At 39.4% G+C, this 22601-nt stretch overlaps 1 protein-coding gene across 2 annotated transcripts; it reads right to left on the bottom strand.

Annotated features, from left to right (window-relative positions):
- Nucleotides 1-2943: 2943 nt before the first annotated feature.
- On the bottom strand, nt 2944-22335 carry LOC131773930 (uncharacterized). Of its 2 annotated transcripts, none has more exons than XM_059089902.2 (13): nt 22206-22335; nt 21978-22018; nt 19910-20287; nt 16518-16643; nt 15469-15666; nt 14552-15289; nt 13327-13792; nt 12747-12967; nt 9840-10976; nt 9257-9520; nt 8913-8981; nt 8170-8542; nt 2944-4147 (listed from the first exon to the last, which is right to left on the bottom strand). In XM_059089902.2, the coding sequence occupies exons 1-13, from the start codon at nt 22235-22237 to the stop codon at nt 3916-3918; spliced, it is 4275 nt and encodes a 1424-aa protein (XP_058945885.2). In that variant the 5' UTR covers nt 22238-22335; the 3' UTR covers nt 2944-3915. The 2 variants fall into 2 exon arrangements, with proteins under 2 accessions (XP_058945885.2, XP_058945886.2); XM_059089903.2 differs by having other exon boundaries at nt 13327-13789.
- Nucleotides 22336-22601: the final 266 nt, after the last annotated feature.

The following is a 22601-nucleotide window of genomic DNA, read 5'->3' as shown; positions in this document are numbered from 1 at the left end:
TATAAGGTGATGCTTTGATGATTTTGGTGTACAGTGTATCGGTGTGTGCGGTATAAGTTGACAGTCACAATGATAAGGATGAAAATAAATCAGAAACCTTAGATTGAAGGATCTTGATATTTTTAGGAAAATGGTCCAGGCGTGGTTTTGGTTTGTCGAGCCCAATCTGCCGTTTACTATTTTAACAATTTGTCTGTGGTTGCAGAAATACATACACATCAGTTTGGTCAGAGGCGTTTAAAAAACAACGTCTTAAATATTATATTTGATCCTCAGTACGAGGGACATCTTTTCAAAGCGACAGACTGACAGGGTCACGTTCAGCATGTACATGTGTTTCCTAATTTCAAAAAAATTTCAGTAAGAAAACGTTTCCGCATGTGAGGCGAGCACTATTCTGATGGAATGTTATAATTTCGATGATGGCGCGAAACCAAAGCGGATTTTTTTTGCGTGCTCGTTTGGATCATTGCAACATGAGCTCCACATAAAAATAGGAATTCCAGGGGAAGAGTCCATAGTAATTCAAATCATTAATTAAAACAGACAACTGAAATAGCAACCGTTTATTTTAAACTATTCAAGCTTTTGAAAAAATTCTTCAAGGGCCCGAAAGGAAACTAAAGGTCAGTGGTCATATAAATGTAGAATCAATTAGTAATCTAGATGAACAAACTTTCCAAAAAGGAATTATAAAATACATGTTTAACAACATCCTTGATCGTAAGAGACACTTGTCAAGAGTCTTAATGACCATTCGGATTGTTTTGGGAGCTAACAAAGAAACGAACAGATCTTGTCAATCACCAAAGCCTCCTACTCAGCCGTTCTGTCAGTTCTTGTTATTTTACCGTGCACTGGTTCTTCTTCCTCTTCTTCTTCTTCTTATTATTATTATTAGTATTATTATATTATATTATCATCATTATTACTGTTTTTGTCATTAGTTTATACCAGCAACATAGCGTTGACTTCTCCGCACACATATGCTTTTCACCGTAAGCATCCTGGCCACACAATGAGATACAAATGTGTGTAAGAGTAATAAAACTTACATATTCGAAGAATTTTGACATAGTCTTAGAATATTTTTGTGGTTCTTGTTGATCTGTTCTCGAATGTGATTTTTCTATGATTAACATCATTTTATGTGTTTTATTTACATAACGCTTTACACTGTTCTATCAGCGCAAGGTTTACATTTGTGAGTGTCTTCTAACTACGGAGATATCACTAAGTTGAGCCTTGAGTGCTTCAGATTGTCAAACATGGAGCACACGAGTGATGTCAACTTCCAAGGTTAGGATAACAACCTAATGAGAGTACAAGTGCGTAGCTTTTTGTCCGGCAATATTTATTAGTTCAAGTTGGAGTTGTAGTCGAAAGTTGGAGTTAGAGTTAGAGATGGAGTTAATCAAGGAGAAAACATTGTAGAAGTTGCAACAGCAAGGTATGGTAAGAAAGCTTTGTGATTTCGGACTCTTGGCACCTTCCTCTTAGCGAGCTTGCTCAAGCTAGTTACCCCCTAACGTCCCTACAAAAGTTTTCCATGATTAATCCTTTGTGATAAGTTAAACAGAGTTTCGAACATTTCCTCATTTGAGCATGAAAACTGCGCGAAACGCCGACATAGTTTGAAGTAAAAAACGGTGGACAAAATGGCAGTCGATAAATGTCGCATAGAGATCCAACTAATACGTCACAATGACGAGGGAAGCTAGCTGTAGAACGCACCATGCTTTGCGTATAAGGCATCTGGAGGTCTCGACCTGTCTTTTTCAGTCTACTTTTATCTCTTGGTATCTAAAACGATCCTGCTTAAATCAAATTCACTCCACTCTGGCTAACTCTTGTCGACTGACTCTATCTCTATTCGATCATTCTTTCTGAAATCTTCACTCTAAAGAACACGTTTTTGCATTTAATATCGGAGGCATTAGCCAACTGACCTTGCTAGATTAAAGATAGATTTGTTGTCAGAACACTAACCCGAAAACTTTACAAGAATCTCCCGAATAAACAACAACGTACATAATGTTTCCGATACAATTAAATCAATCTTTGACTGCATAAAGTATTTAGTGTGGGTCCAAGGCGAGGTTTGTAAAAAACTTAACTCGTCCACGAAATGGAAATAAAACAAGACAGTCACAATTAGGAAACTCGTCGCATTGGCTTAAAACCTAAATAACTCCGGACTTTGAATTCAAATAGTAACTGCTTGCTAATTATAAACAACGACAAAATCGCATTTAACTAAATACTTCATAGCACAACATTAAGGTGGGAAAAGTTGTGCTACACACTGAGCCTACACGTTAAGGGTAAAATCAAACAGATATCAGTCATTTATAGGGATAGTTACCAACATAGGACCTACTGAAGAGTCCACGGAGCACTCGCTGCATTCAGACATGACAATAAGAGCGATCTATGATCTTTTGATAAATTTTATTATCAACGCTGTTTCGATAAATGAGGTTTGCAGTCTCTTAATGACTGTTTCACAAGTTTGTTCTGCGCTAACGAAGTCGAGTTACTGTATTTTGTAATGAAATCCTACGGACTATGAAATTGTTCTCAACCTTGGGACACACTCGTTAATCTCTTTGCAAAAAAATGAACAGATCCCGTCCAAAACTATTGTATAGCGCAGCTTTATGGAATGATACGCGTAGTAGTGATAGTCTAAGCACAAGAAGAAAGCATGTTAATATTAAGGGACAAGTGATAATTCTTGAAATTGCTTCTACAAAGTCATTAAGGCTCCATCTCAACTTTACTGTTTCTTATCGAATAGATAAGCCAATAGATGGACAGGTCGGGTCAAAGGAGACATCCGTTGCTACCCAATTGTCGAAGTTATTATGCAACTCATATTGATTTCGTGAGAGCGACAGTTGAACTTATACTAGAACACTGACAAAGATTTCGCGAGATAAATTAAGGTATTTTGTAAATTCTTTTAATTCGAGCTCTCTTCGGGCTATTAGACAAAGGAAAATGCCTATATTCGCGAAAGGTTTCTTTAAGATTCACCTACCATGTTTCCACAATTTAAAATGAGGTTTAATAACATAGAGAACTCTTGCAATATGATTGGCCACTGAGGCGAGTTATTTATGGTGGAATTAGGGCTGACTTATCATACAACGCTGGTAACGCGCCAAACAAAGTCCAGACTTAACAGGAAATGACGGTGAGAAACACGAGACACCTGCATTTACAATTTTCGGTGGAAGAAGCATCACGTAAATTTTTATTTCAAAAATAAACTAAGCAGCATCCTTCAGCAAGGACTTAAACTAGGAAAGTTCTCCGAAAACAAACAAAAAATGCTATCATTTACAGCTTGCACGATGACTTTTGTCACTGATAAAACTGCGTAACCCGTACTAAAGGGAAAAAACAATGAAATACGTAAAGCAAGCTGGTCGAAGATTTTTGAAAGTCTTGGCAGCAGCCACTCAAAAGCACGCGTTAATAGAACACAGACATTTCCTAATAAAATATAGAAAATATGTAGTGACCAAACACTACTTGATTGATGGAGCTTGCCCTCGCGAGCTGTTTCACTGAAAAAGATCTGATTAAACTTTTAGCTTCTTTCACATACATTACACGTTTAAATGTTCCTACAGTCAATTTGAATGGTTTTTAAGGCGCCGAAGGAATAAAATTTGTTGGAAAAAGCTTTTTCTTTATTTTATTACAACATTTAAGCAATGCAAGGAAAATTAACAACCTAACTATTGAATTCCACTTTAAATATCGCACTACTAGCTTTGCGATCCGCGTTATATCGTAAAATTGTATGCATCGTAAAGTTCCTTCGTCAGGTTGTTTCCCTAAGCTTAAGTGATTAACTCATTACTAGTCATGTCCATCGGAACCATCAAGAAGTCTATTACTCATCTACCAGGGAGGGATGGTGAGGCAGACAACCAGCTTTGGGTGTAAATCTAATAGTGGATGATCTCTGGAAGCAAACTTCATCAATGCATCTGCATTCGATTCTTTTCTGACCTTCAGCAAAAGTCCATAATTTGGCTGATTTCTGATCTGCCAATTTCTCACAGCATGTTGAATATCGAGTTCAATCCATCGCTGACCTTCTCCAGGTTGCAGGCTTTTGCTTTGTGTCAGCCTGTGAGGGAAAAATCAGACGTTAGCCAAGTTGGGATTAATAAACCTCTCATTTATCGTTATTTTTCGATCTTTATGATCAAAATTTGTAATAATAACAAAATATGTTGCTGATGTCACTTCGCCTATCTTTCCCCTCCTGTCTCAGTTAACTCAGTTATGAAGTTATGTATAGATACATTAAATTGCACGCAGATGAAATGTGGCTGAGACAAAGTACTGCCCACAATGATGCCGTGAAAAGTCATGGGTTTAGCCACAGTAATGATTTTCTAAAGGGTTGGCCTTTCTCGTAAAGCAACGAGACACTTAAAGGGCGCCGCCAATCGACAAGAATACTTATTCCATATGAAAGAGGACATTCTTAAATCAATGATACGGTCACGGGCTTAAAAGAAAACTATACTTCATACCAACATTGAGAAGTATAACGCATGGCCTTTGCTTTTTATTTACTGAGAGTTTCAATATAACAAACCCAGCGCCGAGGCCTTTCCTCTGTGAGTAAAAGCATAAAGTTTACGGCAACGGCATTCGGCCAAAATTGTTTTTATCAATTTAATCTTAATCAACTTACAATGGGCGTGTTACATATGATTATTCTCACACGCGTGTTACAAACTTCCGTTGAAAAGTACAACGTACGATGATTAGATACAATCAAGGTTCACAATGCATGATAAAATCTAGAATATGATAAATACATATATTATTATAGTTATAATAAGCATACTAGACTAATTGTCTAGTTCGGAAGTGAATAGCAAATACTATTCACCTCTAAGCAGCCGAAAAGACAAAACCGCGCATTGAGACTTTAATTTCCGACCATTTTTCGGTATATTGAGAGAAATGAACTAATTTTTGGTACCTGTGTGGTATATTCTAAAACAATTACTCACCTCGGTGTCGGTAAAAGTGGTAGATATCAACCTCGCTGCTTTTCAGCTCGTTAAATATCCACCATAATCACCTACACTTTGGCGAATAATTGTGAATATAAAAGTTTCAAAATCTTAAAGTTAATAAGTTAGGGAAGCCACATGTCTCTTTCGATAGACAAATTTTCTGGAGGCGTTTGATGTTCGCGGGTTACAAAGTTACAAAGTTTGGGTGCAATGGTCAACGAGTGGCCACAGAAAGTAGCTAGAATTCTAATATTTGGAAATAGTAAAAGAAGTTTGTTATTCGAAGACCTCAGATGGTATCCAGGAGCACAGTTCAGTAATAAATGTAGGAGCGAGTATTTTCGAAGCTTTATGTTTCAATTTGGATTTTGTTGCGAACCAATAACCAATGAAGACCAGAAAAGAAGGGGGTAAAGTGGTCAAAAAGTCTAACATGGCAGATACGTCTTACCATTGCGTTCTGTGCACGTTGACGTTTGCAGTGGGTTATTAGGCAGACCATACAAGAGGATGTTACACTACTCTTAAAAGCTTGTTACAAAAGCGTTGACTAGGGTCGGGCTCAATAAGGCTTGAGCGGAATTTTTATAATTCTTCTCATGTTGTATGGGCGAAAAGAGCCGGGGAGCTTCACATATATTATGAATGTGAGTATCCATCTTAAACTGTGAATCAAACCAGCATCGAAGGCTCTTTACATTACTGGTCGAAGTGTTTATACTGTTACAATTTGTTATGGGTTTATAATGACTTTTACAAGTTGCTGTCACGCACCCAGGATAATGATTTCTATTTTGTCGTTGTTTGATTTAAGCTTGTCTAATAACAACCAATTTCTGATATCTGCAACGAAGCTTTGCATGGCTACAAAAGCAGCTGATTGCTAATCCCTGGATTTATTTAAAATTATTATTTTGTGTACACGCAATTCAGCCCTCCAGTTGCAAGTTGCACTTTTGCACACACAATAAAGCCTTAAAGAAAAAATGGACTCAGCTTTGAAGAAGATATATAACTACATGTCGTCTGCATACACAGGCATGAATATCAGGAGGATGCAGTTCGATGATCGTGAACGTAACGTAAAGTACAAACAGAAGAGGGCCAAAACATAGTTCCTGTGGTACTCCGTACTTGACATTGACCCGCATTGATGAATATGAACTGCGTTCTATTGTGTAGATGAAACTTGAACCAGGAGTGCGCTAACTGAGATGCCGAAGTCCGTATGTAGACGATCAAGAGGATGGAATGGACGACAGTATGTAAAGCTGCGCTTGAGCCGAGTATAACTAAGAGAGTAACGTCTTACTGAGTCATGTTAAATCAAAATTAATACCACAACAGCACAGTTTCCGTTCAGTTTGATTTACGGTATGAGGATTGGGCTTCATACACAGTCAAATAATTATTAGTTTGACTAAATACAGCTTGGTCTATTAGTTTAGAAACAAACGAAAGGTTACTGATGGGAAGAAGGCTGTTGAAAGACATTTCTGCTTATGATTTCTTTAATCTCGGATGGACAGCAGCTTGTTTCAAGATATCAGGAAAGCGTCCAGCTTATGAGGGCGTTTATTATCCTAGTAAGTACAAGTAGGAAGACATCTAGGCACTCAATCACGAGGGGAGTTGGCTTGGGGTCTTAGGAGAAAGATTACTTACTTGATTTAGCGAATGGTTGTGAAACATTTTCCTTACTAAAAATTGAAAATGAATCAAATGTAGGACAATTTTTTGAGTAAAAGGGAGAAGGAAAGGTCGTCTGGCAGAGTGCTAACACTGACTGATTGCAATTTTCTGAAGTATCTTTGTGTTTCCCTACGTGAAGGCGTATTTATGTCAAGCTGGCAGTGGACGGGAAAATGATCCAAAAAGAGATAGTCAGTCCATGCTGTAGAAATACCAAGACGATCAGACTGCCTCGTTATGATATGGCCAAGAATGTGTCCACTCAAGTCTGTTGGAATAGTAACATGATGCTGCAGTCCAGTGCTTTCTAGAAGTTCGTGATACCACCTTCCGTGCGGCTAGTCTGCAGATGATCAAGAAGAGATTCGCAAACTCCTCGTCCTTGTTATTCAGAGATTGTCCATTGAGAACATAGAAACGCGAATCATTACAGGTAGCAAATTATTTCCATTTCGTAAGGAGAAGTATTTACGTCTAATACGAGATCTAAATGGAAACATCGCAGGAATCCTGAATGTTGTGTCTAAACCCGAAGGTCTGTTGAGATCCTTGTGATAAGGTTTGATGGACCTCTTTTTAAAACTACTTATAAGGCGCGATGAGTTGTGGACCAATGCGAGTGAATGGTTTTATCGTTTTCATTGCTTACAGGGTCAAGATTTAATTTGAATATCAAATCTCCTTCAAGTGGGCAATGGAATGTAACGATTGAATTGCAATAGTATAGACATGGGCGTTTACTAAGTTTGATCTTTAGTCGAGATAAACAAGGTTCTTAGAAGGCAACAATACCCTATTGTAATTAAAGTCCACTCCATCAATATGTCACAAATATCAAAATATTACAACAGGTCATTGAACTTGGAATCCATCACAATTTTTGTAGGGAAAACTCTGTCAGACCGAAACCGAGAGAAAAAAGGTGGATTCATGTTTATATTCCATGAATTTCCACATCGATACCAGTCTAGAGAAGAAGATCAGTTGCTCAGACATTATTTCATCAAGTACGTGGTTTCGGATAAATAGACAGAGAGTGAAACCAGAGCGACAAAGATCGTGCCCGGCCATAATTATCACCCTTCGCTTACTTTTCTTAAAACCTTGAGATCAACCCCGTTGATACATATTTATTCGCAGTGGCATATGCAACTACTCTCGATTATACGCGCAAATTGCTGGAAGGAGATCTACAATTACGATTTCTACCATTGGCCATTTGCTGTAAAGTTAATACTTGATCTCTTATGTCAGGTTCGTATGACCGTTTGTTATCAGGAAACTTTGAATAAATTAGCCTTTTCCTTGGTAGTGCGAAGCAATTCATGCAATTTTCAGCCATTTAAAAATGAGTGGTTTCAAGACTCTTATTTAATGCGAAAAAGAGATGATCACGTAAACAAACAAAGCAGACAGACTATACCTTTTCTTGGTCACGTCTTTTCCAATTCCCAGATAGTCCTGATGCCACGGTATTACACTGGTTGTGTTCTCCGCATGCCAGTCGGTGCTTATGATCTGATAGAGTTCAAGAGAATTCGAGGGAGACCTGGCTGTCTCATCACCTTCAGAACCAACCCCAAATTTCAGGAGGTAAAGGTACAACTTAGCAGAATGTACGATTGCTCGCCTTGTGATCTTCTTTACGTCGAAAGAGATTAAAAAGCGTTTCTTCGGCTGCCCTTTATCCTTACCTGCGAACATGTACTCACTATTTGGCTCATTGGTGTAAGCGTGTGCAATAGTGATGTGCTGAACGGTATCAAATGATAAAGGAAAATCGCTTGGATATCGCCCTAAAGACACATCAAATTTGTATCAGTAATTAATTTCGACTCAGCTAGCTTTGCTGTCAGTGATGGAAAGAAATTCTGAAGAATTGTAAAATCATTAGCCTGAGTTTAATTCTATGGCTGCTATGTCGGTCAAATGCCAAGAATATCGTATTGAACCCTTAGGATACCCAGCGTTATTCGTAGCAAAGGCACCGAATAGGTGAAATAAGTGATTTCCTAAAAAAAAAAAACCCGCAAAATTCAGGGGCATGTTTTAGATAATCTAATTTTAGATATAATTTAATGCATGGCATTTTAGGGTGTCTTATTCCAGCACGGTATGCTTATTTATTTAATTGGCGTCCCTCCCCCATCCCCATTTCTAACTTACCTGTGTTGCACTGAGTGTCGGGTTTTGAAAGAGTAAGCGTCGTCGTTAAAGATTTCAATCCCTGGGAAACTGAAAAATAATCAAAAAAAGGACGACTATCGATTCAGAGACATACTTAACATTAACGACGTTTGGAGTACTTTTCTGAAGTGAATATTTCACAACTGTTCTGTATCGAAGCTGTTACATTTTGTTCTGTAATGATGTACACAATAGAAGCTATGCTTTAATACTTAAGCAGACGGCCATCATAGGATCATTGTAATAGAACAAATTCAAATATGTAAGGTCCTTGTGGCTTCGTGGTTGCACAGGGTTACACTATATGCTCATAATGAACTCACCAGGTTTCTCTATGCTGGAACACAAGAAGCGAAAGCGATAATCCATGCAAACATTCTTGTCTCCTGCTTGCTCTCTGTTTCGGCAATATACCCCAACGCGCTCTTTACAATGAATCACTTGACCTGATGATTGGGTTGACGAGCCATCTGCAAGCTGACATTCAATATCCATCATGGAACTTGGACAAATGTCGTCAGCTATGGAAACAGCCCAGCTTCCAGTAGGTTTCCTTACAGTATATACCCATTCAGACCATGTTCCAACTGAAAATCAAGGAATAATATTATTTCTCATTTTTTTCAATAAATCTTGAGACACACAACGTACTTGCTAAGTGAACTCTGAATTCAATCCAAAATAAAACATAGGGGTAATAACTTAAAGGGTTTTCTTAGTAAGCTTTAATAGCAATTTACTAATTCATAGGTTAATCATTATAGGTTGATTACCATAGGATGTTTAGCAATGACTTGACACTTACTGAACATAAATTATAATGGGGGAGGGGGAAAATTATTCATCACAGCAAAGGTGCAGTAACAAATATTAGTGAGCCACTGTTATTAAAAGCAAGCAACTTACGTGGTTCAGGAACTGAGGGCTGATTTTCTCTCCATTTCGTTAGGTCCATACGAGGGATCTGAGTACACTCAACTCGTTTTAATTCGTCCTTGGCGGCAATGAACGAATCTTTTTGAACGGAAACAATACCATAAATGTTATCACACAGTACTCTTGACAGTGAAGTCTTTCCTATCTCATCAAGCTGCTCAACTGTGAAAACACCGTTTTCATACCAAAATCGATCCCCATCACGCAAACGTCGAAATTGCTCTTTCAGAATACAGTGCAAAGTAGGACCAACCATGGCCTCAGGTAGCGGATCCTCTGCCAACCCTGCCACCCACAGGTCAGCGTACTCTACATCTTCATATAAATCATGTAATATCTGTCGTGACGTAGCGTTCTTAATCTCGTAAGTAGTCTCCTGAAAGATATCTGCGTGTGAGAGATTGCACTCGCGTCTCCATGCCCCGTAACCTGGAAGACCGTGGTCGCGGCCTCTTTGGATATTCAGCGCTGCTAAGTCAAACCCATGTTCTGATTCCGGTTGTTGGAAAAGGTGTTTCGTCAGTCCCGCGGCTATTTCACGGCTTGTGCTTTGCGATTCATTGGCAAGAAGTCCTAAAAGCACTGGCTCGATACCCTCTCTTTGAATCAATTTGTTGTTAAAAAACGCTTTTATGAGTGGCACATCGGGAGCAACCGGATCATAGTTTGCATCGAGCATAGCAAATTTGGGTCTCACCATACTATGACCGAATCGAAATGCTGAAGTGGCAAACACGTTTAGGATTCCAGGATGTACGTTAGTGTATCCATGATATGGAGGCAAAAAGTCAGCTCCGAGTATTTTGGGTAAATAATGGCTATATGTGATATGTTGAAGAATGGCTCCAATAATTTTTCTTGCCTCATGGAAAATTCTCTCTGCGTTCCAGTGTTTGTTGATTTCAAAGAGAATGTCGGCTATCCTGTTGTGCTCTCTTACCCATAAGGTGTGCATTGCGACGAGGGCGATCTGCTCATTGACTCTAAAGTCACCTGCGTCATAACAGCCACCGAACAACTGACAAAGATTCAAGGGAGGGTTGATAGGCGATTTTACAAATGGTAGCAGGTACCTCGGTCGCGTTATTTTCAAATGGCCTTTTTTAGCTGCAAAATAGCACATGACACGATATTTAAATCCGTTTGCTTAGAACTTTTCAATGCTACAACTTCTAAATAAATATCTTATTTGATTTGTTTAGTGCATCATACATAACTTGGCGATCAAACCCCTTTTCTACATTGATGCACACTTTTTTTTTTACCCTGTCGGTCTTCTCGGTTTTCCGTCTGGGCACACCTATTGCCAATAATAGTATTTCCTGTCCCTGGGATTTTAATGGAATGGACCACGAGCGCGACATACCAGCATACGCCTACATATTTCATTTACAGTAAATAAAAATCACATTTGAAATGAAAATGCTTTTTAAAGTACAGGATCACAGGATGACATAGATAATCTTCCCCGTTTTTGCGACTGCAGAAAATCTCCATGACACGATCCACATCTTTCAATAAATGGTGTTCAACCATTGTTCCCTATATATCTGCAATAAACTGAATTGTATAGTTGCTGTCATACTGCATCGTAAGCTTGCTAAGCAGTCGATTTCTTAGTAAAAGAACACTCAATCGTGAACTCATTCATGAATTTTAACAACGACAAAGAATGTGTTTTAAAGTGTTTTTCCTGGGTTATTTCCATTGTACGCCTGACTTTCAGTTTGGGTTGCTGCTTGTCAATGGACAGACAGAGAGTAGATATTGATGATATGGGTATGGTTATCGTATCATTCACGTTTGTCTTTATTGGCATTTTACCTAGGAGTACTTCAAAGATGTGAAGCAACTAGGTTGGGTCAATTTTCACTTCCTTGACATTCTTCGAACTGATCAATCTGACAATTGCTTTCGTTCGGTGCACTAAAACCTCAGATTGGTTACAAGTATTGTCAAAAGATTGCTCAATTACTTTTCTTCATGCCCCTGACCTTGCTAGAGCCAAAGACTTACATACCTGTCACTACTGGCTGAGATATTATCTTTTGTTCTTGCTCGAAGAAAAGTTTAAGTGACTTGCTTCCTTATTCGAAACACATCTTCATTCGAAACATTGTCCAAGTTAACTGTTGTTGCAAAAAAATCTCGGCTAAATTGCCTCACCATCAACGACAGTGATGAAGTGTACATTTTAAGTTTTATAGTGTTAAAACTACTTGGCTTCGACACTTACGGAGACAGCATAGCGAGAGTGTAACAACAAATCAATTAACAGATAATTTTGCCTACACTTTAACTGAAGGCAACACAGCGGTGCGTCATAAAACCAAGAGACGCCAGGGTTAATGCTCTTACATTTGTTTTCTAGACGCATTAGGTCGTTAAACCTTTTAAGGTTCAAGATCTTATCGTTAAATCTCCCCTTTAGCTGCTCCTTGTAAATTAACTACGAGAATTTGGTGTTAGATCAAGATAACAACTTCTATCTGATAGGTTTGACTATTCCTATTCACCTTTTTCCTGGCTAATGTATGGATATTATATGGAGAAGTTATACATGCTAACCACTTGTGAGTGTTAAAGGGCTGATGGAAACCAAACTTCTTGTATACCGTCAACGCTTCTATCAGATGGAAGGCTCATTGGGGCAGGAGTCCTACCAGAGAGAGGGAAGAGGAGGGGGCACTCACTAAATATTCTAACAGAGAGGCCAAAATGGGGTCATTACTTTTCTGCTGACTGTCTCCCGGCTCTGCTACACAATGTGTGCAATATACAGTTAAGATGAGTTTGATTTGAGCACCGCTACCCACAATTCACAATGGGTTCCAACTGTATTGTTACGAAAACTAACCATATGCAAAACATACTTACTGTCAAAATCCCTAAGATTCTCTGCTAACTCAATGCTGGAACCATATATCTGCGATCCATCGATAAATGAAGTGATAGTATTGAGCTGCTCACGGGGCGTTACGTTTTCGTTATCAGTTTGGCAAGCAGCCGCTGATCTTGTGAACATGGTACATCCGGAGCCATCTGCGTACATGATGGGAAAGCACGGTGGCTCGTAATCCCCTGGTGATTGATCACAGCTAAAAGGAAATTGTCTTTTAGCAACGCTGTATCAGATGTACATATGATTGTGTCTGTCACTTCCTTTTATCTCAGCTTTTATTGAACGAAATGGAAAGTGGAAAAGACACTTACAAGGCAACTTAAGGCATCTTTACGTCGAATGTAGCCTATTGTGATAAACCCAAATTCAAATTGAAAGCGCTTGGATTAGTTTCAACCAAGGTTAAAGACATAATTGTCCTGATGATGAAAGTAGATTTCTACTATGGTGAAGTACAATAATGGTTTAATATACCCTACATGATTGACAAAGCCCAGGAGATGCTGCCAGCATCGATGGGCTAAACTTAAAAAAATGATCCCGTGGTACACTTACTTTGGTAAGAAGCATTTTTCTGCACCTTCGCTTTCTGCTGTAAAGGAGAGATCATGGTCCAAAAACTGTCCCCATTGCATCATCATGTGCGAATATCGGTTTTTGTTTCCACTAGCCTCGGTTACGTGAATGATGAATTCTTTACTCACACGGTGCGGCGAAGGAAGCTCAGGTGCATACGGCTGATCTGGAAATCCTGCGGGATCTGATAAGCCATTTACATCATAATAAATTGGGTCTAACATCCGAGTGTATGGTGTGGTTGCTGCGCCCCAAAGAGGGTTATCAAGGTTGTTGCAGGTACCATCAAAGGTTCGGTAGCGTGAATGGTACTCAGTGTCGGAGCAATCGGCTGTAGGCATGGAGCAGTTTAGTTCTTCGATGATGTCGGACAATCTGTTGGCTGAGGCAACGGTGCTTGGGCCTAGTCTCACCGACACCACACCTGATCGTGCACGTTCATCTACTGGGAAAGACAAGTCAAAACGGACGGACGGACGAAAAATGTAACGTAATTTGCAAAGAATTGTTGGATATTTCTTCAGTTCAACAATTCGAAATTGGTTTAATGAAAAATCTAATCATTTGCAAAAGAGAGTAATGTTCAGATTTTAGAACGGAAAATAGCATATGAGTTTGGATGTTTCGTCAACTAGAAAACCAACAAGATTTTCGAGATTGTTGACATTTCCTTACAAACATCTTATACAGAAACAATTCAGAATGCTCAATTTATTCCAAAAAAGACGTTAAGGATGACCGAGCTTTACTAATAGGGGTTTGATATCCACCGGCAAATCACTTTTTCGAACTAAGAGAAAGACCTATAGTCTTATCACACTCAAGAAGAGCATTCAAGGATGTAATTAGCATCCACGTTCAGCCACGTATTATCCGTTACACACTATGGACACATCAGTCTTTGAGGGAGTTTTCGGCATCTCGTCTCGATTCGTCTCTCAAAAAGGTGTTTGGACCAATTTTCGTTTCCCTTTGGGTTATTCTCTTAATCATGATAACAAACAATGAAGAGCAGTCCAAACATTTACGTTACGTTGTGATTTCTACAGTAATTTAGTGTTTCATCAATTAATCAGCGTTTTTCCTTATTTCCGGTCTTTTGATACCAACTCCTGATAACTCGACTGAACCTTTATTGATTTCCCTTGAAAGCGGTTTGAATTATTGGGATTTGACTGTATAATAAAAGTAAAAAGAAACTCACCAATCAGGTCATCTGCCACTTCAAGCTTAATTTCCCTGATTATTTTGTTGAACTTTAAGTCTGCGTTGGAAATTCTTTGAGCTTCAAGGGATAGTCGCCGAAACAGACGATGTAGAGAGAATTCTGTTCGACCTCTCGAAGATTTCTTTTTGTTGTAAAAGGAGGCGTTCTTGTGAGATCGCAAACGGTCAGAGCTCAGCACGATAAAAGACCTGTTATTAACAGCCTCCATAGAAGACTTGACATAGTTATTACCAGCATACTCTGGAACTATAACAATTGACACCTGCGTAGACGCAAATACGTTTGGATTCTCTTGAGCCCTGGCAATGACCTGAAGCACAAAGTTGGCTGGTTTCTCACCAGATATGAGGTCTGTCAGATCCCTGTCGATCTTGAGGGAACCTTTGATGGGGTTAAGACTGAAGAAAGGGCTACGATTGAACGGATCGACAGACTGAACTCTGTACCGTATGGAAGAATTTGTTAGGCCCTCGCTTTTCTCAGCTCTTAGGTGCAATATAGTCTGTCCAACGATCATGGTGTAAGGAATAATGACTGAATATATTGGACTGGGGAATTTCAACCCCTCGTCAGCGCTAAGGCGGGGTTTCTTTAGGGGAGAAGTTGCTCTGACTATGACCATGGCATAACTGGACGATACGTTTCTATAACGTGCCTTAACTCTGAGGCGATAAACGGCGTTTATCTTGAGTTTACGGCGAATGGAAATAGTACCTGTGGGATTAAAGTAAAAGGAATCTAGAAACAAAAAGTTCCGATGGCAAAACAAAAGGTAAAACTAAATGAATAGAATTGGAGCTTAGGCCCTTGACCCTTCATAACGTTTGTGCGATTATCATGGTATGCAAATGTCATCGGCTGAGCAAGGAAGTCAAATAGGATTTCAACATTACCGATCTCTGGATCCATGTCAAACCGTGTGCGGGTTTTGGCTCTGACGCGTTTGCCGTTCACAGAGATGATGTAGTAACGAAGCGATCGTTTGGAGTTTCCAGTGTTGGCATGCACTGTAATAATGGATGTACCGGGTGGGGCTGTTGCTTCTACTGATGCGTTGTAACGCCTCTTTGAGAAGGAAATCACAATGTCCTCTGAAAAAAGAGAAATAAATCTGCAAACGTCCAAAACTGGGCTTATGTGTACCGCAAGGGAAACATGATCAAGCCGACCAGTTTAAATTTATCAATCGACTATTAAAGTTCTTCCTTCAAACACATTTAGGAATCTTTTCTGCCATTTTCTGGCCACTCCTTTAGAAAATTGCAATCAAACTAAATAACACTTTTGTCCGAAGAACGTCTGCATTTGAAAGCATACATGCTCTTAAATTAGATACCAGCATAAAGAAAGTTTATTTCTAAGAGATAAACAGGAAAATTTTGAGGTAGAAATGCTGCCTCTCCAGTATATTCTTAGCTCTTTCATTTCTACTCTCTTCTTGCTCATCGTAATCGTGGGTAGCTTTTCTGTTGCCCTGCTTTTGGCGCAAAAGTTCCGAAGAGAACGTTCATGAGACGGACAACTCTTTACCACAAGAGAGCGCATTCATCAATAACCTTTCAAATCGGCACCCTAGGCTCCTTGAAATTAACAATTGTTCTCGTATAGCTAATCTTTCTATTCGTGAACATCCGTCCGTCCACTCAGACACATACGAACATGAGCTCAACCCAAAACCCTGCAGTTTGTCCCAACGAACGGCGTATTCTCGAAACGTTTCCAAATCTAGGGCAGCGGTCATCTTTCTTTTTTAGGTGTTTGCTTACCCTCTGACTGTCTGCCTGTGACACTTCGAGTAATTTTATCCGATATTCATTTGATCGTGACCTTATTTATTTTCGAGCTTCTTCTATTGAAAAGCGCTGTATGCTCAGGTGTAGTCATGCACAACGTACACAAGTGTGACTTGAGTGTAAGCTGCCTAATATAATGCACCGCTCACCAACGCATCTTTTGCTATCTGGTGAAAGATGGTATCCCAATCTGCAGGTACATCTGAAGCTTCCTGGGGTGTTCAAACAGTCATGATGACAGCCTCCTTTCGCAAATTCCGAGCACTCGTCTATGTCTAATGGAAAGAAACAATTACCACATTGATCAGTTTGACTCAGATATCAAATAGTATCAAGATCTATCAGAAATTTATGCACATACTTGAACTTTTATTTCTGGTCAGGTATTTTGCCTACTCTTTTACGGAGCTCCTCCAAGCGGATGCCGCTTTGGAAATATTACTTAATACACTTGTCTTTTCGAAAAAGTGAAAAGTGAGTCAGTTCGACTTACACTGCACTTAGAACTTCTAAGTCTCCTCAGTCCGGAACTAAAGAATCAATTTACCGCTGAGTGTTTGCGTCGCCGAAGTAAGTGCCGCAGAAGTCAAGTCACCTCAATACACTACGAGAAAGTTCCACTAGATAGACATTGCAATAGGTCATGTGTCTGTTTGGTGGTACCTCGACTACATCTCGCTATGATACAAATAACCGAGGTTTGTACTTTCAAGCCAAATAGTACTTTACTAGTCATTTTCGAAATTCGACTCAGTCACCCCAGTTGTGATAGAGCTAAACTGGCTCTAGCTTGAGTCTTTCAGAGTTTTAATGCATCGCAACTCGTGAATAAATATCGTTCGTGCGCACTTTCCATGAAATAATCTCTATACCTTGAAAAGTATTATTGTATGTAACACTTTCCATAGGGATTGCAACGAGACTCGTATGTAAACCTACTTCACTAGTACTCAATGAAATACAATTTAGAGCAAAATGGAGGGAGCTTCATTTACGGCCATTGCATCTCCGCTTGTAAGGAAAGGAATTTTTAGGTCTGAAAGGTAAACATTTCTTTTAAAAGCTCGAATCAACTTTGGTAGGTTTTTTTTTGCTATTTTAAATGAGCATACATATTTTCATTTTTTATCAGCATTTTTATTTTAAATGTGCAAATAATTTACAAATTTAAATACCAAACATTTGTCATTTTTGCGCAATTATTGCGCAATTATGCGCAATTTTCTTCTCGAAATCTAAATCAGGAATCGAAGTTTAGTTGAACTCAGACCTTATACAAAATATTTTATCTGTTATTATTATTTTATTTATTTTATTAAAATGAGTTATCAACTTACGTTAGAGAGTAACCAGGTAAGTAAAGACAAAGGAACATTTGTCGTTAGCCAGAAGTGACGTTGATTTAACATTTTTTTCGTTTTCGGCTCTAATCATTATTTTTCAGTTTGCAAGTGCTGGACAGGGTGTTCGTTTTTCAACTCTGTGAGTGTAACTCTCTTAAATTATGGCGATATGGGGACCAGGGCAGTTCTCGTCTCATTAAGGAGCAAACTCAAGATTCAACATAATAAGGCTGTATGATTCAAGCGATGCCCTCGCAACGATCCAATAGAAGCTCTCACACCCCGCTTGTTTTCCCAACCTCCTCATGCACACAATCGGCTCTTCTTTTCAACATGCAAGCTTTCTTAATCGTGAAAGCTACATCCAATCAAAATATCCGTCAGGCTTCTGCTTTTACAAGATGGGTTATTGGATTGATTTCTGGTTTGATTCTAGTGATTCTACGTTTCCAGAAAGCTTTTAAAACGGCAGCCGGCTGTTATTTGGAACCCTGAACAAATGTTCTTCGGTCACTCTGTCCACATTATCTGTTCACAGATAACTCGTTTGATTTTTGGTTTGATTCTAGTGAGACCTTCGCTAAATCATTTGATTCTTTTGCTATTTTGAGTTCGCGGAATGACCCGTTTCGAAATATACGCTCATTACACGAGCCATCTTTTAGAGTGGGTCTACCGCGAACGGTGTGTGGGTCTGTATGCTTGAGCGTAGAAAAGATGACACCATTCGCTAAGATATTCGACAAATCCGCCATGTTCAACATGGCTGAAAGAAAGTTGCGCCTCTATTACGTGTCTGCGGTATTCCCCATTGCACGTGACTGAGCTTTGTGGAGAAACCCGAGGGTAAACCTATCGGTCGCCCGACTAATCATATGCTTACAGCTGTACTGCACTTAAAGCCGTCTAAAAACACGTGGTTTTCTACGACGATAAGCTTCCACGTAACGTTTGCTTTTTCGAATTGAATTGGTCCCGAATATCCCCTTACTTGCTCAAGAAGTTTTGCTCACTAAATAAGGAGTTCCGATTTAACACGACATATCTTACGACATTTTATCATATAAACTACGGTGTTATACAAGGATTTCCAGCCCCTAGAAAAACCGTAACAACACACGTAAAAAATACGATATTTTTTCACGTGTGTTGATATCGCCAATCAGGCAATCAGACACGTCACTCGCCTTTTGCGCCACTCGGTCAGGTTGATGAATGAACAGCAAAGTCTTCCCCATTCTCAGTCCAAGGTAGTTTGTCGGAATTTTCTCGGATTATGGCTGCTGGAACACTAAAAAATCCGTATCGCTTACAGATCGAGACGTTCAAACTTTCCTAGAAGGGGAGGAAAACCAATATACGAAAAGGAAAAGTGAAAGTTATGTATTCAGCGGCTTTGGTAATAGCATTTCTCGCGGCTAAGAACGAAAATCGACAACTGGAAGATTTGCCACGGGCCGATTTGGCCGTTTACCTGAAAGATTATTCTGTCGGTAAAGACAAAGTCAATGAACGAGAGAATTTTGTAAATTGAAAATTACACAATCATTGTTTTTGTAATCATGAATCCACGCATATTTCAATCTTGAGCCTCAGCGTCAACGTACTGTACGATTTATTCGGAAATTGTCGGTTCCTTTATTTTCATTCACTAATAAAGTCGGCTTTTTCATTTCGCCCCCGTCCCTGTTCTACCTCCCCCCCTCCCTTTTTTTTCTCAAAAGCCCCAGTCCACAACTTTTCGTTTCTTTTAGGAGCCACCCTTTCTAATAAGCCCAATTTCGCCCTCCCTCCAATCCTCCCCTCCCCCCCTTAATCAAAATATAAGAACAATGGTCTTCTTGTTCTTTCTTTGTGGGGATAAGTTGCTTAACAGTGCAAAATACAGGTTTCAATGTGAGCAAAGAAATGCATTTTGTTCAAGGTATCCATTAAATCTAGACGGCGATTCAAAAAATACCTTACCAGCATACACCATATACCACTGTATAATGTGCTGCTGTACATAAATTCTCCTCTTTCAAAATCCTATCGTATGGAGGCTCTATAGACTAATAAGCCCCTCCTCACACCCTTCCCCTCCTTACTCCCTTCCTTGTCTTTTTTTAGCACCGCTGTTATTCTCTAAGAGCTTATTGCCGCGCAAAAACGAACAAAAGCGGAAAAAGAATTAGACAAAGGTCGACTAATTAGCTTACCTTCTGCTCCAAACCAAGCTTTGAAACCTCTTCGGCCACCATATCTTGACTTAAAGCGTACCCACATTTCATTTCCAGGGGATGTGACGTTGCTTGGTTTCTGGTCTCCACAAAACACCACGGAGTCCTTACTAGTCCTAACAACGTTGAAGTAGGTAAATCTCTGGCGTCGAGTGCTGACCATTACATACTCTTCCCGGCATGCTTTTGTCCTGGTTACATCAAAATGTGGATCAAAATAAAGATGGATCCTGTAGCCCTTCTTTACAATAATACGCCATATGCAGGTTTGAAGAGGATTGTAGCTCTTCGGGTAACCAGGGGACTTAATAACACCAGAATGCCCTGTGATTTGATAAATCCGACGTTGACATTTTCCTAAAGATAGAACAAGTATTTAGTGAGAATGGCGCACAACTACAAGAATAACACTAGAGAATACTTGGTTCAAAACTAAAAAGAACATATTTAAGGTAAATCTCTGACATATTAAAAGATGGAATTCCAGACTGAAGTTGCCTAGTTGTGCTTTCTCTAAGCCTAACACTGTATCCGTTTGTGGTTTGTCATTCGTTTGTTTCGTCGTTTCATTGTTCGGTACTCGAATTTGATTGGAACTCAGTTAAATTGTCTCTTTGAATTCGACTAGGTTTGACAGTCGGAAATAATTGAACGTACCAAAACACCTAACCAATTAAATGCAATCGAACCTACGGTAATCGAACCCTCTGTCGTTACAACGCAACCCCTGAACTCCTAAAGGTCGATTGGGCTCCAATATTGTATTCACAGAGACTAAGCCAGCGTTTAAAATCGCTTTCACCAAGTTACCAAGTTATGCTTGGTCTTGAAACATAACAAAACGCGTATTAATCCTTCTTATTCTTCGAGTTCTTTTACGCAACATCATCTGAGTGAACTTATCAAGTACGAAGCGACTAGGTAAGATTGATTCGACTGAATTCGATAATCGAACTCCGCCAACAAAAACTTGGATTTCCACTGTCTTCGATCGTCTGACCAATAGCTCAGCAATCAAAAGGTTGTTTTTCAAATCAGTTCGTTGGTTTCAGTTTAATTAGTTACGGCGAGATCTGTCTATCGAAGAAATCGACTTAGTTTTGAACAAGGCACCACGCAAATGCTTGATAGTTAGATGTGGCCAACTCGCCCGCGTCTGGTGAGAGGAATTATTAGTCCTTCTATAACATATTTTGAAGCATTTTCTCTTGTTTGCTAAGCTGTGCAAGACTATCAGAGAGTGTGAACGAGCAGAAGGGCGAGCGCTCGTTAAACGGCGAGCGCCCTTTGCCTCTAGCTTGTGCCTTCGCACGTCCCTATGACTGAGAGCCTCCTGGAAGGCTACATGTTCGTTCTTTCTTGTGTACTTCTCTCATCTGTTCTTTTGATCCCCGATTACATGAACCAAGCTGTCTTTCCAGATCAGGTCTAGCTAAAAACTTGTTCGCTCACCATCCCTCCCCACCAACCTTCCACAAAAAGGACGAATGTTTGGCCAAACTCCTACTTTATATGCATAGTGCGTGGTCCAGAGTAAACATTGAGTTTCGATGAAAACTTCTGAAGAATGAAATATCCTGTCAACTGAGTGTAATTACTCTTCTCGTGCAGCACATTGGCTGAAGAAATCAGTAAATGGAACTCGCACCATTTGAACAATGGATATCTAATACGTTATACCGAAAAAACAATATTATTATTAAAATTTCTTCGCGAAAAGTCATTTGATACCTAATTTTGTCATTTGCGAAGCATGACATGCTCTCTGATGTTTTGAAAGAGAGGGGTCACCCGTTGACTTAAATGTTTTCTTAGTGAGATAATTTCTCTGATTCGTTCGAATCATGCTCACTACAAAGCTGATCTTTCCCTGACGCTGAATCCTGTAAAAAAAACCTCTTGATTGCTCAACATCGCTGCATTTTTATAGTGTGATCATTAAAGCATTTATATATTCCGGCACGAAAACCTAAGCAGAGAGAATCTTTAGGGAAGGTGCTTACTTGACGAGCCACCACGAACGAAAGTAATGAAATATCAAACTTACCTGGGGGATCTTCTGTGACTACTGCACTAAACAAGTATGTTCTGTGATGGGAAGCAAAAGACACTGATTTAGTAATCGCTTTCATGTACTGACGCGCACCAAGGAAAGAAGCTAATTCTTACGTGTATCTTTCGAAGGCTAGATTGTGGGCAGACTTACCTTTCAATCAGAGAATACGATTACTCTAATACCCTGGAGGTTACGTTACTAAAAAGAAATGGTACTTACAATACAATGACAACCTCAAGAAACCTCTTCATTCTGTGTTTGGTCTGTTATTAGTTGACGTAATCACAAGTTTGCCACGAATTCTGTGGACTATTCTACCACAAGCCCCACGGGAGATGAGCATACAATGTTATGTCCTTTGTGAATGGTCGTTGGCTTACAAAGGGGAAGTGCGTAAAACCGCAAGCAGACAAAGTGTAATGTTTACACGAAACTTATTATGATTCGAGCGGAAGTGAGATCACTCGAAGCGATCAATGAGATTAAAAACGACTAGTGGGACTCCCCACGGCTTAACACTGAATTCGCTATTCTAAAATTTTAAATGATTCCTGTATCGAAAGAAATACAATGAGTCGTAGTCTTTTGTTTCAGAGTAGTTAACTCACTTGTGCT

This window comes from Pocillopora verrucosa, chromosome 9 (genome assembly GCF_036669915.1).
Source record: "Pocillopora verrucosa isolate sample1 chromosome 9, ASM3666991v2, whole genome shotgun sequence".
Taxonomy (NCBI): Eukaryota; Metazoa; Cnidaria; class Anthozoa; order Scleractinia; family Pocilloporidae; genus Pocillopora; species Pocillopora verrucosa.
Note: the sequence above shows the minus strand (reverse complement) of the source record. Positions and strands in the feature narration are given on the sequence as shown.